The sequence below is a fragment of the Furipterus horrens genome, unplaced genomic scaffold (assembly GCF_987537825.1).
Source record: "Furipterus horrens unplaced genomic scaffold, mFurHor1.1.pri manual_scaffold_1, whole genome shotgun sequence".
In the NCBI taxonomy this organism is placed as follows: domain Eukaryota; kingdom Metazoa; phylum Chordata; class Mammalia; order Chiroptera; family Furipteridae; genus Furipterus; species Furipterus horrens.
Window position 1 is genome coordinate 180,240,917 of NW_028327171.1, and position 12,276 is coordinate 180,253,192.

Consider the following 12,276-nt stretch of genomic DNA (forward strand, 5'->3'; position numbering starts at 1 on the left):
TAACATTTAAAAAATATTTATAAAACATTATAAACAACTTATCCTTGAAGCTGTAATACAAATATTAATTCAAAAATCACCATAAATAAAAGCAAAATTACAACTCTAAAATTCAAATAAAGAATGTCAGCATAACAGGATGAATGGTGTTATTTGGCTGAAACTAAAATGACCAATATCAGACTTATGTTGATTTCAGCATGTATTCTATTTGATGGCACAATTTCCCCGTCTCTTTGCTTTATTTCAAATATTATGAAACCTTTACTTAAATAGTGCATAATAATTTATCAGTGATGCTTTATTTCTTTCATATGCAATCAGTTGATTTCCTTTTTTATTAGTTTTGTTAATTAGGCTTGTACTCCTTGGGATTAATGCTTTTGTAAGGGTAAATATGGATATGGGCACTGATGGGGTAGTGTTTGTTTTCAGAGTACTTTTCTATTAAGGATTTTTATATTGTCACAAACTGAATTTTTTTTATAGATTTTTTGAAGATAAGCTTACAACTTTAGATTTTTGTAGGAACCCATTTTGAGAAACACTGTTGGAATGATTTCATGATGTGTTAGTCAAATAATGTTAAGCTGTGGTATTTTTGCTTTTATTTTAGTTTTTGCCATTTCTAATATTTTCTTAATGTCCTTTTTATTCTTTTCTGCTTCATGGTGGGTAGCGCCAGAGATGGTTGGTATATTATTTTCATAATAATTTTAAACACCTTAAAATTTTTTAAGTTAAAACCTTATTACTTGCATGCTTTATTTAATAAATATTCAAATAAATTTTATATGGATGTCTGATTATTACTTGTGTTTAGAGAGATCTTACAATCTGTCTTTTAAAAAAGTATTTTTTCAATGACTTAGTCACTAATGCATTGTTCATCTAATTGTTTATCTGTTTCTTTGAATCCAGGGTTTACTTGCAAGATGACTTTAACTGAATTAAAATAATATTTTTATTTAAAGTCTACAGTGACTTTTATTGTAATCTAGTTAGCCTTATTAATCAAATGCACACCTTCAGCTACTATTTTTATCTTCGCATATATTAAAAAAATTTATACAGTACAATGGGTTATATAAACCATTATGCTGAGTTAATAAGCCTACTGAAATATTTGGTTTTCCTTGTTCATTTACAGAGGAAATCATAGAAACATCTCATACATGTAAAATTCAATCAGAAATGTTAAGCCATGTTTCATTACAAAGTTTTAGAAAATTAGATATTTATTTGAAAGCAATAATATAGTTTTTTTCACTTGCTGTAACTTAAACTTCTGGATACAAAGCACCAACAGGCAAATCAGTGTAATAGTATTGATAACCCAGAAGTGTACCTTGTAAGTTACAATAACTTAATATGTTTTTTTAAAAAGCATGGCAGGTTAATGCATGGTGAAAGGATTATGCATTAAGTGGCGTTAAGTCAGCTGGCTAATAATTTTGGAGAATCAATGTACAGCAGAAACAGCAAACATTCAAATATATTTCATAAGCATTAGGCAGTTTAAAATGTTTGAAATATAAGTGAATATTGATCAGACTTTATTTGGTGAGAAATTTTTATAAGAGAATATTTTATATGAACATATAGTCTTCTACAGAAGAACTTGTATTGTTTTTAAGTGTTCTCTTTAAAAATAACTGTATCACATATAAATAATTAAAGTAAGTAAAAAAATATTTAGGAAACTAGACAAATAAACAGATGAATTTTTACAAAAGAAAATCACAAGTAGCTGCTATACATGTAGACATGTTTAGTTCAATCAGAAAAAAATACATACAAATTAAGTAAAGAATTATAAATGTGTTTTGATCTAGAAAATTATAAATATTATTTTCTTACTAATAAACAATACTAGTGCAAGTGTGATGAAATAGGCTCTCTGAATCATTGCTGGCTAGAGTCAGTCCATAGCATTCCTTTGGAGGATACTTCGTTATTAATACTTGTATTTGTACTTTTAATAAAAAATTAATATAATCTATTCTAAGGAAAAATAATTATGTGTGAAAACTAAGAAAAAAATATAGTTAGCCTTAATAATTGTAGAATACTAGAAACTAGTAAATCATATTAAAAATTAATAGAATGTTATATAGTCATTAAATTAGTTTAATGTGGATTCAAAATAATAATAGAAAGTTTGTTTTGCCATCATTAAAAATATAGAAAATTCTATATAATATACATAATGCATTAATAAGTTATATGTAACATAAATGTTTTTATATTTTTATCAAAAAAAATTTTTTAACCCATAGATAGAAAGAAAGGAGACTCAAAGGACTTATCTCAACATGTTCACAATTTTTGCATATTAGTGATTTTTCCTTCCTTAATGTGCTTCTCTCCCTATTTCAAAAAATTGGAAAATACAATTGAGCAAACTATTTTATATGAAAAATGAATATATTAATAAAATTATTTTTGTGTGGTGTTTGTAATTTTCGTCACTACATAAATAAAGCCTCATTTTTATTCAGAAGTTTAAAATTCTAGAAGATGTGCAAATTCTAGATGGATTTGGAGTCTGTTAAACTACGATTCACAAAATGAGACCTAGGAATGGAGGTCAGATAATGTATGAGAAATTCTACTGTAGAAGAAAATAACCAAGGAGCTACATAACAGCGTGTCTGTTAGTTGGGATGATTAAATTAATTCAAGGGAACTTTGAAAGGATCCTTATAAAATCACCATGGAGATCATCTTTTAAGTGATAAACTTTTTTGATTATTGAAATAGTAATTGAGTCCTATTAACGTTGTTTCTTATTCAACCTTTCAAATACTGATAACACGTTGATAAGTAATATTTTCAGGATCATTGATGTGATACTAGGTTAATTTCAGAATGAATAGGCAAAATTTTAAAAATACTGTATGGTATCAAACCTTTCCACAAGTAATATATAATATATATCCTAGCTGTTTGTCTGTCCATCTATTATATAGCAAAATATTCTTATGATAAAAACAAGCTTTGAAAAAAATTGTGGTTAAGTACTCTGACTTTTGCTTAACTAACTGTAATTTGTATTCTAAGTACTGGGAGGAAAATTTGAAAAACCTTTACAATGATGGCATTGCTCTGTATTGTCTGTTCTGTAATGTAGATGAGCACTGAACATTTCTAGAGTATAAAGCATGGCTTGCAGTTTTATAACAACCTTCTTTCTCTACCTTATAATGTTTACATTGGATTTTTAATAGCATGTACATTTACATACCTGTTGTAAATGCAAGTAATTTTGGGAACTGCAAAGAGATACACTGTTGGTTAACACACAGACAGATCCAGTCTAATTAAAACACAAAGCAGAATGGGACAAAGCCTTATTTTTGAGAGGCCTTTTTTTCACCTATGGAATAGACTGCTATTTACATCTCATTTGCCAAAAATGTGTCATATGGCCACCCCAAACTATAGATGCTCTCAAGGAACAAAATTTCAGTTCTGTAAGAAAGTTAGAAATATATTTTTACATATATTTATATTTGTATATGTATACGTATACATATATGTGAAGAGAGAGATGCTGCCACACTTCTTCTACAAGAAAACCTACAATGTAGCCTCCAACTTCCTTGATCAGTGTGAGTCTGTGCTTTTCATCTCCTCTTTGCAAGTCAGTGAGCAAAGATTTACAGACAAAAGTGGGATGGAAGTAGCTTGTATTTCAATTATCTATCTTATGCAAAAAAAGAAGAGAGCTTGAAGTAGAGAAAGAAAACTTTTCCTTTTTCTGGCCATTAACTTTTAACTCAAAACCTAAGGAATAAAACAAAACATAAACAATCTTACACAGCAGTTGTGTATTTGCTGTAACTATATCAAAGGGAACTTCATTTCCAAAAACATCTAAACCATGCTAGGTGGTGTGGGATTCAAAGTAGCATCTTGCAACTACAAGTAACCTCAGGCCTAGTAAGGGAAGCTGTCTCCGAGGCAAAGTGCTCTGCAGTTCTTTCTGTGTTCCGCCTGGGATGTGGCATTGCACTTCCTAAACGCAGTTTATTTGGCTCCAAACAATGGTAACCATAAAGTAAGGGTGAAAACTAGCAGGCTCTCCAGAACTGTTCATCAATTTGAGATTTAACTATCTTACTTATATTTAATATTATTTTTTTAAGTGAATATCAATCTTTAAAGCCAACAGAGGGATTTAAGAATGATAGACTACTGAAAAACATTTAAATCTTAAAATTGCTTAATTCCTTATATTTCAGTTTTTTCTGTCTCTCATGCATGTTAACTTCACATGTATTTTTTTGAAAATTAATCCTAATGGATTAATAGTTCATAGTCTCTTTGATATACTGATTTTTCTTTTTTTTTTGCCATGAGCATTTCCTATTTTAATTATTTTATTTTGTTTTACAGGAGGGGTTCAAAATGGGACTAACTCTTGAAGGCACAGTATTTTCTCTCGACCCATTAGACAGCAGGTGCTGATGTCAAGAAATGAGTTTTTGATTCTTGTTAAATTTATTTTATCTACATATATATATATCATTCGTTATTACTTTGTGACAGGTATTATACTTGTGCCAATATATTTTTTAATATCTTCACTTTTTGAAATTTATTTCAGTAAAATTTTCTCATAGATTCACTATTGATCTATAACATTTTATTTTAAAAACTCACTGTAAAGCATTCTTTTATGTTCATTTCTGTTCCTATTATAGAAGAATTTGTAATCAAAGACAAATTATCCAAATATCTATCATGTATCTGGTTCTAAATAGTTAGCATCTTGAAATTTGTGTTCATATACCAGGCTGCTAGATTATTATTGATTTCCCAAAAGCCATACCTTAATGATACCTTTCAATGTCCTAAAGAGATATACTGATGCCAAACCTAATACTGTATTGAAACCAATAAACATGTTACCATTCATTAGAAGGATGTCATTTTATGTATGAAATGTAGTTTCATATCATTGGGAAATGCAAGCTTTGAATACAATGTCACCAGATCATTTTTAGCAGGTAAACTAACAAAAATATAAATTCTTGTAATAATTAAACCAAATGTTTTTAGAGTATTAGTAAATGCAAGGTAATAATATTAGTTATTATCATCAGTTATACTCTAAATATTTTATTTCATAAATAAATATTGTGTAAAAAATAAAAATTTGCTATTTACAAAACACTTAAAATTTAATTTCTAATGAGATAAGTTACATTCCCAAACATGTAAACATTATTGGATCTCATGTGTCCTGAAAAAGCATTTGGAATGTAAGCTGTCTATAGTTGCAATGTCTGTTACTCATATTTACTTTACCAAATATATTTTTGTCTCAGAATATTGTGATGCCCCATTAGTTTTGATACTGTAAAATCTATGGCAACTATTCTTCATGAATCATCAACGTTATTTAGCAAATTTAATTTTTTGTTGTTGAAGGTAGAATCTCATTTTTTCACAAAAATCAAGTTGCTACTCAGTTTATAGTTTTTAACATGAATAATATTTTTACTCAGAACAAAAATTTATGGTTAAAACTTATGATTTGGTTTGTTACATTGTAAGAAAAAATGTATCAATGAGGTTAGATCAAGGATAGTTCTCAAAAACAGATTTTTCTTCTCTTTTACTCTTGGAAATTTTCTTTTAGTGCTAAAGATACATTTTCACTAGAAAAAGAAATTAAATAGCTTATGCAATATTGTATTTGTATGTTATCTTCATCATGTTCTATGTTATATATATAAGCCTCCTGTTTGTTCTCTGGTATCTGCTAAGTTGTATCTTAATTAGAAGGTAGTATATGTTTCATAAAAAAAAAAAATCTTTATAATTTTGTTTGTCATATAGTATTTTGGAATTTGTATAATGAGGACGTTTAGAAGCCATATCAATGGCTTTTTTTTTAACAGATAGAATTTGTATTTTTATTGTACTTTAAAAAGCTTTATGTAATAGGTATATATTTAGTGGCCATTTATTATCAATGGTAACACAATAGAATACTTAAGGTGGTATTTGCACATTTAAGATACATTACCAATTTTAATGGTAATCAATTCTGCTACTGGCATGGTTAAATAGTCCATAATTGGTAATTAATTATGAAAATTTATTTCACCAGTGCATTTTTATGAAGATCCAGTTAAAAATTGTATTTCTATGTAAACTCAATGATATGTTTGATTTTGCTGAGAATAAATGATTTGAATTAAACTGTATAATTTGCTCATTAAATAATCTCTAATTAAGACAATTTCTAGAGCTAATTACATGCCAGATTTTTCTGGTCACAGACTGGAAACAAAAGAAACAAAAACAGAGACAGAAAAAAGAAAGAACTTAAATTTCATTTCTTGCAGCCCACACGCATTTCAGCCTCATGAGCAAGCATCATTCAGTTGTGAAAACAATGAATGTGATCCTGCTGATGAGCGAGGTCATAGTTTGGTTACTTTCACCAGAAGCCTCTCGTACAGTAACTATATTATAAAAATACATCTTTTCAAAATTAAGAGTCATTTTAGCCTTGTAATAATACAAAGCATGTCTTGGCTGATGGTCTTAAAAAGTGATAATAAAATTCAACTTGTGGCTAATGGGTTATCATGAAGAAGTTCTGAATCTATTTAAAACACAATCTTAGTATTTTAAAGACACACTGTACTTACAGGCACTGCCTTGCCCACCAATTAATAATTCATCAAACCATTCAAGAAAATTCATTTATTACTCTATGTGACTTAACATTATATGGGTAAGAAAGCATCTTGTAAGTTTGCTAACAGACATTGTTAAAGTGAAGGTGTCAGGAGCCCTACATTCAGTTATTTTATTGTCAGAGAGGAAAAGTAGGGCAAATATATGAATTAATTAATGAAAACCAATATGTATTAAAGTCCTCTGTGAACCAAAACCTTCCCCGAGAATATTTATATTTAACTTAAATTTCAGTACCCAGCACTGCTTAGTGTCTGTAGCATTAATTATCCAGTGTGAAGCTTATCAAGACAGGTCAATGATAATAATTTTCTTCTTCTTTTCTTGTTTCTTGTACTTTTTATTTGAAATTTTTTCAAAAAATTTTAGTCACAATTACAGTAACTCATTTTCAGATAGAATTTCTGATTTCTTGTTGTTACATTTCTAAGTAGTGACTTCTCTTTTAGATGTTACTTAACATAACCATGAAAAAAACTGGCTGTTAATATTTTTCTGTTCCAGTGTTTCCATATACACTTCCAAATTCAATATTTATTCATGATTTTGGGTTTCAGCCTCTGTTAAATTACTTGAAAAACCTTGGACTCACTTTTGACATCTAAATCTCAGCTCCACCTAAAGGACACCTGTTATAAGCTGCTAACACACTGTTGAGATGAGCATGGCTAACACACAGTGAGGCAAAAGTAAGTCTACAGTTGTGAGTATGTGAAACACTTTATTCTTGTATTTTTATCTACTAATTATTATATTATTTTCCATACAAATGACTATAAACCTTCTTTTGCCCCTCTTTGTATTGTTCTCAGACTCCTGTGTGTCATGCTGTAAAGGCCTAACGTAACTGTCCTCTCCCTCCTAGATAACCTCAGCCAAGTTTCTCAATGCCCGTCTCATAAATTTGCCACGAGCCTTTATTCTTACATACTTATTCCATGTCTTGATCTTATGTAACCCACTTCTAGAAATCCCTCCCTTAAAACATTTTTGGATTTCATCAAAAGTGGCTTTCCTTTACTCTAGTGAGGAGACCACCTCCTAAAATAATTAATGATTTTCTGTTTTCTTGCTTTCAAGTGAATTTTTATGAAATATGGATATTATTTAAATAGCAAAAGTGTTTATCATTCTCTGGCTTCATTTCTTTTGATCCTAGTTCCTAGATTCTAAGCCACACCACCTCAAGATCATTATTAAATAACATACAAAAGATGGCATACTTAAAAAGGGGTTGAGGTTAAAGGCTCATTTCATATTTTTATGACATTACATGATAAATTGAAATAGCTGAATTGCTTATTTCTGTATCACTAACTTTGGGTTTTGTGTCAGTTACCAGTATAACTGTATAACTAAAAATTTGCTGAAACTTACCTTATTTACCTTAGCCAAAAGTTGGCATTCCTTCAGATGCATACTCAAAATTAACTGAGGCAAGCTTTTCCAGCCTGCAAGCAACTCATGTGTAGCCACTTTGGAACGTACATTAAGGCTCCTAAAGGTTGTTGCTTTCACTAAAGGGAAGCTGGCTGGAAGCTGTAGTTCTCTAACATTATCAAATTATTATTCCTATGTTTTGTAAAAATCCACAAAATACTGTCATGTAAACATCTTTTAAAAATATCTTAATGTCTTTTTTCTTAAACTTTTCTGTTTATTCTCCAAAAATTTTGAGGGAAGTATTGTCTTGACATGTTTGTATCCTCTTTGGCACCAAGCACAACACTTGATCCCTTGGTGTAAAAGATTGAATGATTACCTAGCATGCTTCTTGTGAATGATGTGACCTAAAACTTCTTAGGCTCTCTGTTAAAGAACAACATGCATTCCAAGTAAATGTTAGAAGATAACCACTTTGCCCTCTTTAACAATATCTTTACCATTATTTTAACTTTCACCTTACCACAGCAAAAATTTGCTAAATAAAGATCTTAACATATGCTAAGAGCATCTATCAACTGTCATAGAATCATAGGCTAAAGAAATCTGTCTCAAGTGAGGGAAGAAGAAAAAACAAATTATTATTGAACTTTAATGAGGCTATGAAGAGTCAAAGGTGAATGTTGTATAATTAAGAGATATTTCTTGTACTCAGAGGACTGGAGAACTCTGTATGTTGAGTGTGTATATTGAAGGATGATAGCTAAAGGCTCAAACTGTGTCTTTCCTTGAATCTCATTGTAGACACACATTTTACCTTGGTTTTAAATATTTTTAAATTCCTTTACTTGTCCTTCACTTTTTATTGTCCTCTTACTTCAAATGACATTTTATAAGAATATGCTGGGGCCCTTCCCAGTTGAATGCTCCCTCCTCGCTGTCTGGCCAGGCTGCTATGTTCTAGTCTGTTCCAAAGGTCACTTGTTCCAGTTGAAATAGCTGTCTGGATGGCCTGGAAATAATCCAGATTCTGACCTTTCCTGCAAAGAAAGCAAAGAAAGATGTTTGTGTCTTGGTTACATTTTGAAAGAAAAACAGTCAAAAACCTTATGGCTAAGTCTACTAATAGTTGAAAAAATTAACATAATTCTAGAACTAATTTAAAATTGCTATTTTTTTTTTAGTGATTTGTGTTATTTTGATTTTTGAATACTTTTCAAAATCAGTTGTTTACTATTAGTATTATTAAATAATTGGTATTAAAAAGCTAAGAATATATAAGTGTACGACAGTGACTTTTGACAGCGTATATTAATTTCTCACACCACATATTTCTGTGTAGTTCTTCATTTATTTATTTATTTTTTGTATCTGCTTTAATTGGAAAAAATAAGCTTAACGTACACTGGACAGTATGGGGAATGGAAAGATATAGGAAATGAGGGGGTGGTCATAAATATTCAGAGATACCAACTAACCCACACTTGGCAAACTGGCTACGCACAGATATTTGACCTGTCCATTTTTAAGAAAATTTGGACCATTTGAAGGCTAGGGCATAATAAGTATGATGCAATTATGTAAAAAGCTGTTTCAACAGTCATTCATCTCAATTCCCCCTGAACCTGTGATAATGCTACAGCTTTCTTTTTTTTTTTTTCTACATAAAAGGAATTAAATAGGAAAATACCTGAAGATAAGATGGCCCTTGATTCATGACTTTCTGCCATCAACGGGGATTAGAAAAAATAAATCTTACTTTCTTAGAGTCACTTAAGTGTGAAAATTTCTGAACCTTAACTTACTGGAATTCTTAAGTAATTTTTTTAAAAGATTACTTATATAAACTACAATTGCTTTAGAACATCTGAGTTTGATCTAAAGGGAACCACTGATCTAAGATTTAAAACTTCAGACTTTGATGTTACACTTACAGTTACAGCTTTAGTCTGATCTTCAACTTTGGGAATGTCATGTAATAGGGTTCATGAAGTTCATGAACATTAGCTATTCTTGGCATAAAAGACAAGAAAGTCCTCCAAATAAACCAAAGCTTTTTAGAATTGTCATAGAAACCACATATTTCATCTCTTATTTACATACCAGCTATAAACAAATATTGAATCAATGGCTCCTAGGTAAATAGTGCATTTGCCGGCACTAGCCCTGTAAAAGACCGTAGACACCACTAAACTGTCCCAGCCTTTGTGTCTGTTTATTATTTCAAGACCTTCATAATAAAGTTGAACGCTAAGCAAGAGCATGAATCTAAGGTTCTTTCCTACTAGAGACATGTTGAAAAGAAGACCTCAAAGCATATTTGCGCTGGAGAAGTAGGGCCTACATTCTCTTCAGAAGCATTAGTGATTTGCCACATTTTCAGGAAAACTTCGAGATAAACGATGCATGCTTCCAAGAAATGCAGAGGCACCCTTGTTTCCAAGGAAACATCGAACCTTGAAAATACCAGCAAAAAAAAAAAAAAAGTTAAAATGTAAAAGAAAACTATGTTGAAATATCAAAACACATATTTCTAAATATACTTACATGTAGAAAAATGTTTAGATTCACAGAGAAGTTGTTACATATTTGAATTTTAATGGAATCTGCTTGTATGTGCTTAGGTTTTATACTGAAGCTTCATAGATGAGAATGTGAATAGACTACCCTCTTGAAATGTATTCAAGTAAAACTTGCATTTAGTGTATGATGAGTTATTTTCCTCTGTATAGCTTTTGTGGTGATTTTTCCCTTATTGCTGTACCTATAAAAAAAAAAGAAAGAAAATGCAGAGCATAAAAATCTCCGGCATTCCTGTTAAATCTTCCAGAGTCAGCAATTCCATTTCTCATTGTTCTGTGTCCCGTGCTTAAGCCTTAATCATAGAGCTGAAACTGAAAAAACAGCTGTCCCTGAAAACCACAGGGGGCTCAAGTATTTATTTCTGCTACGCAAATTGATCAAATCTCTACAAACCTTCAGAAGATAGTTTAAAAAAAAAAAAAAAAAAAAAAAAAAAAAAACCTAAAGCACTACCTCCTTAGCAAAGTAATTTTTTCTTTAAAAAAGAAGCAGTCAGAATGTCTATCTGATCAAATAAAATTAATTAGAAAGCTGGTAGGCAGAAAATAGTCAATGAGACCATGGAAAGCACATGAGTCATATGACCTAGTTGAGTTTATTTAGAACACACATACACACGCTTAGAAAAATTTGGGATTCCATCAAAACCAGATGGTTTTCCGTACTGCCCCCCAACTAAAAATTAGAAGGTCAAAGGAAAATTGGACAAAAATGTCCCAAACAGCAATTCATGAAAATTTTCAAACAACTAACAAAACAAAGTAAAAGGAAAACCATGTTTCATCATTTTGAATTTTTTATGTTAAAGACCATTCAACAGTTTATATCATATAGTATTTAATATTAACTGGCATTTAATACTACTTATCTTTAATAATTATCAGGAAAATTGCTGTAACATTCATTTTTAGGATGTAAAATGAACTGATGTAACTAGGATTTAAAGAACATAGAGCTATTTTGGAATGTGCTTTCTCTCAAGAAAGGCCAAGCAAGATTAAAATAAATGCATTAATTGATTATTGTTCTTCATGAGAAAGAGCGATTTCAAGCAGAAAGAAACTTCAGCTCTGTTTCAAAAGGTCAGCAGCAATGGTATTTAAGAGGAAAACTGAAGTCACATTTTTAATACTTAAGACAGATGCTTTATGTTAAAAGGCTTCTCTGATGAGGTCTTTTTGTGCTGACTAGAGTCTGTTCTCCTGGGTGGGTATAGACTGGAGGAAAACACAAGTTATTGTTCCTCACTGATCCATTTCTGTGCCTTAACTGCACATATTCTTGGAACAATTGAAATTTCTGCACCCTGGCTGCATCTGCACTCCAACTATGCTCCCATTCCAGCAGCAGAAGACTTTATTTATTCATTTATTTTATCTATGACAGAACGGAAGTTCCTAGAAATGTGTCTCTGAATTTTGTCTAAGCCAATTATTAAAGTAGCTTGAGGTATTCAGTGAAAATTTTGGAACCATTTTAGTGATATATTATTTTTCTTTCATTTCATAAAGGCTAAAACATCAAAATAAAATGATATAAAGATGACTGTATATTGGCAAGAATAATGTGTATTTATGACTGCCAAAATAT

General features: G+C 30.4%; 1 protein-coding gene across 4 annotated transcripts in view; it reads left to right on the top strand.

The window, feature by feature from the left end:
* The window catches only part of GULP1 (GULP PTB domain containing engulfment adaptor 1), a 220,110-nt gene extending 213,917 nt beyond the window's left edge, over positions 1-6,193 (top strand). For all 4 annotated transcript variants that reach the window (XM_090281530.1, XM_090281539.1, XM_090281549.1 and 1 more), the window contains one exon: positions 4,402-6,193. In XM_090281530.1, the coding sequence (XP_090137656.1) occupies positions 4,402-4,473 (72 nt within the window). In that variant the 3' untranslated portion in view covers positions 4,474-6,193. The remainder of the gene's footprint in view (positions 1-4,401) is intronic.
* The last annotated feature ends 6,083 nt before the right edge of the window (positions 6,194-12,276 follow it).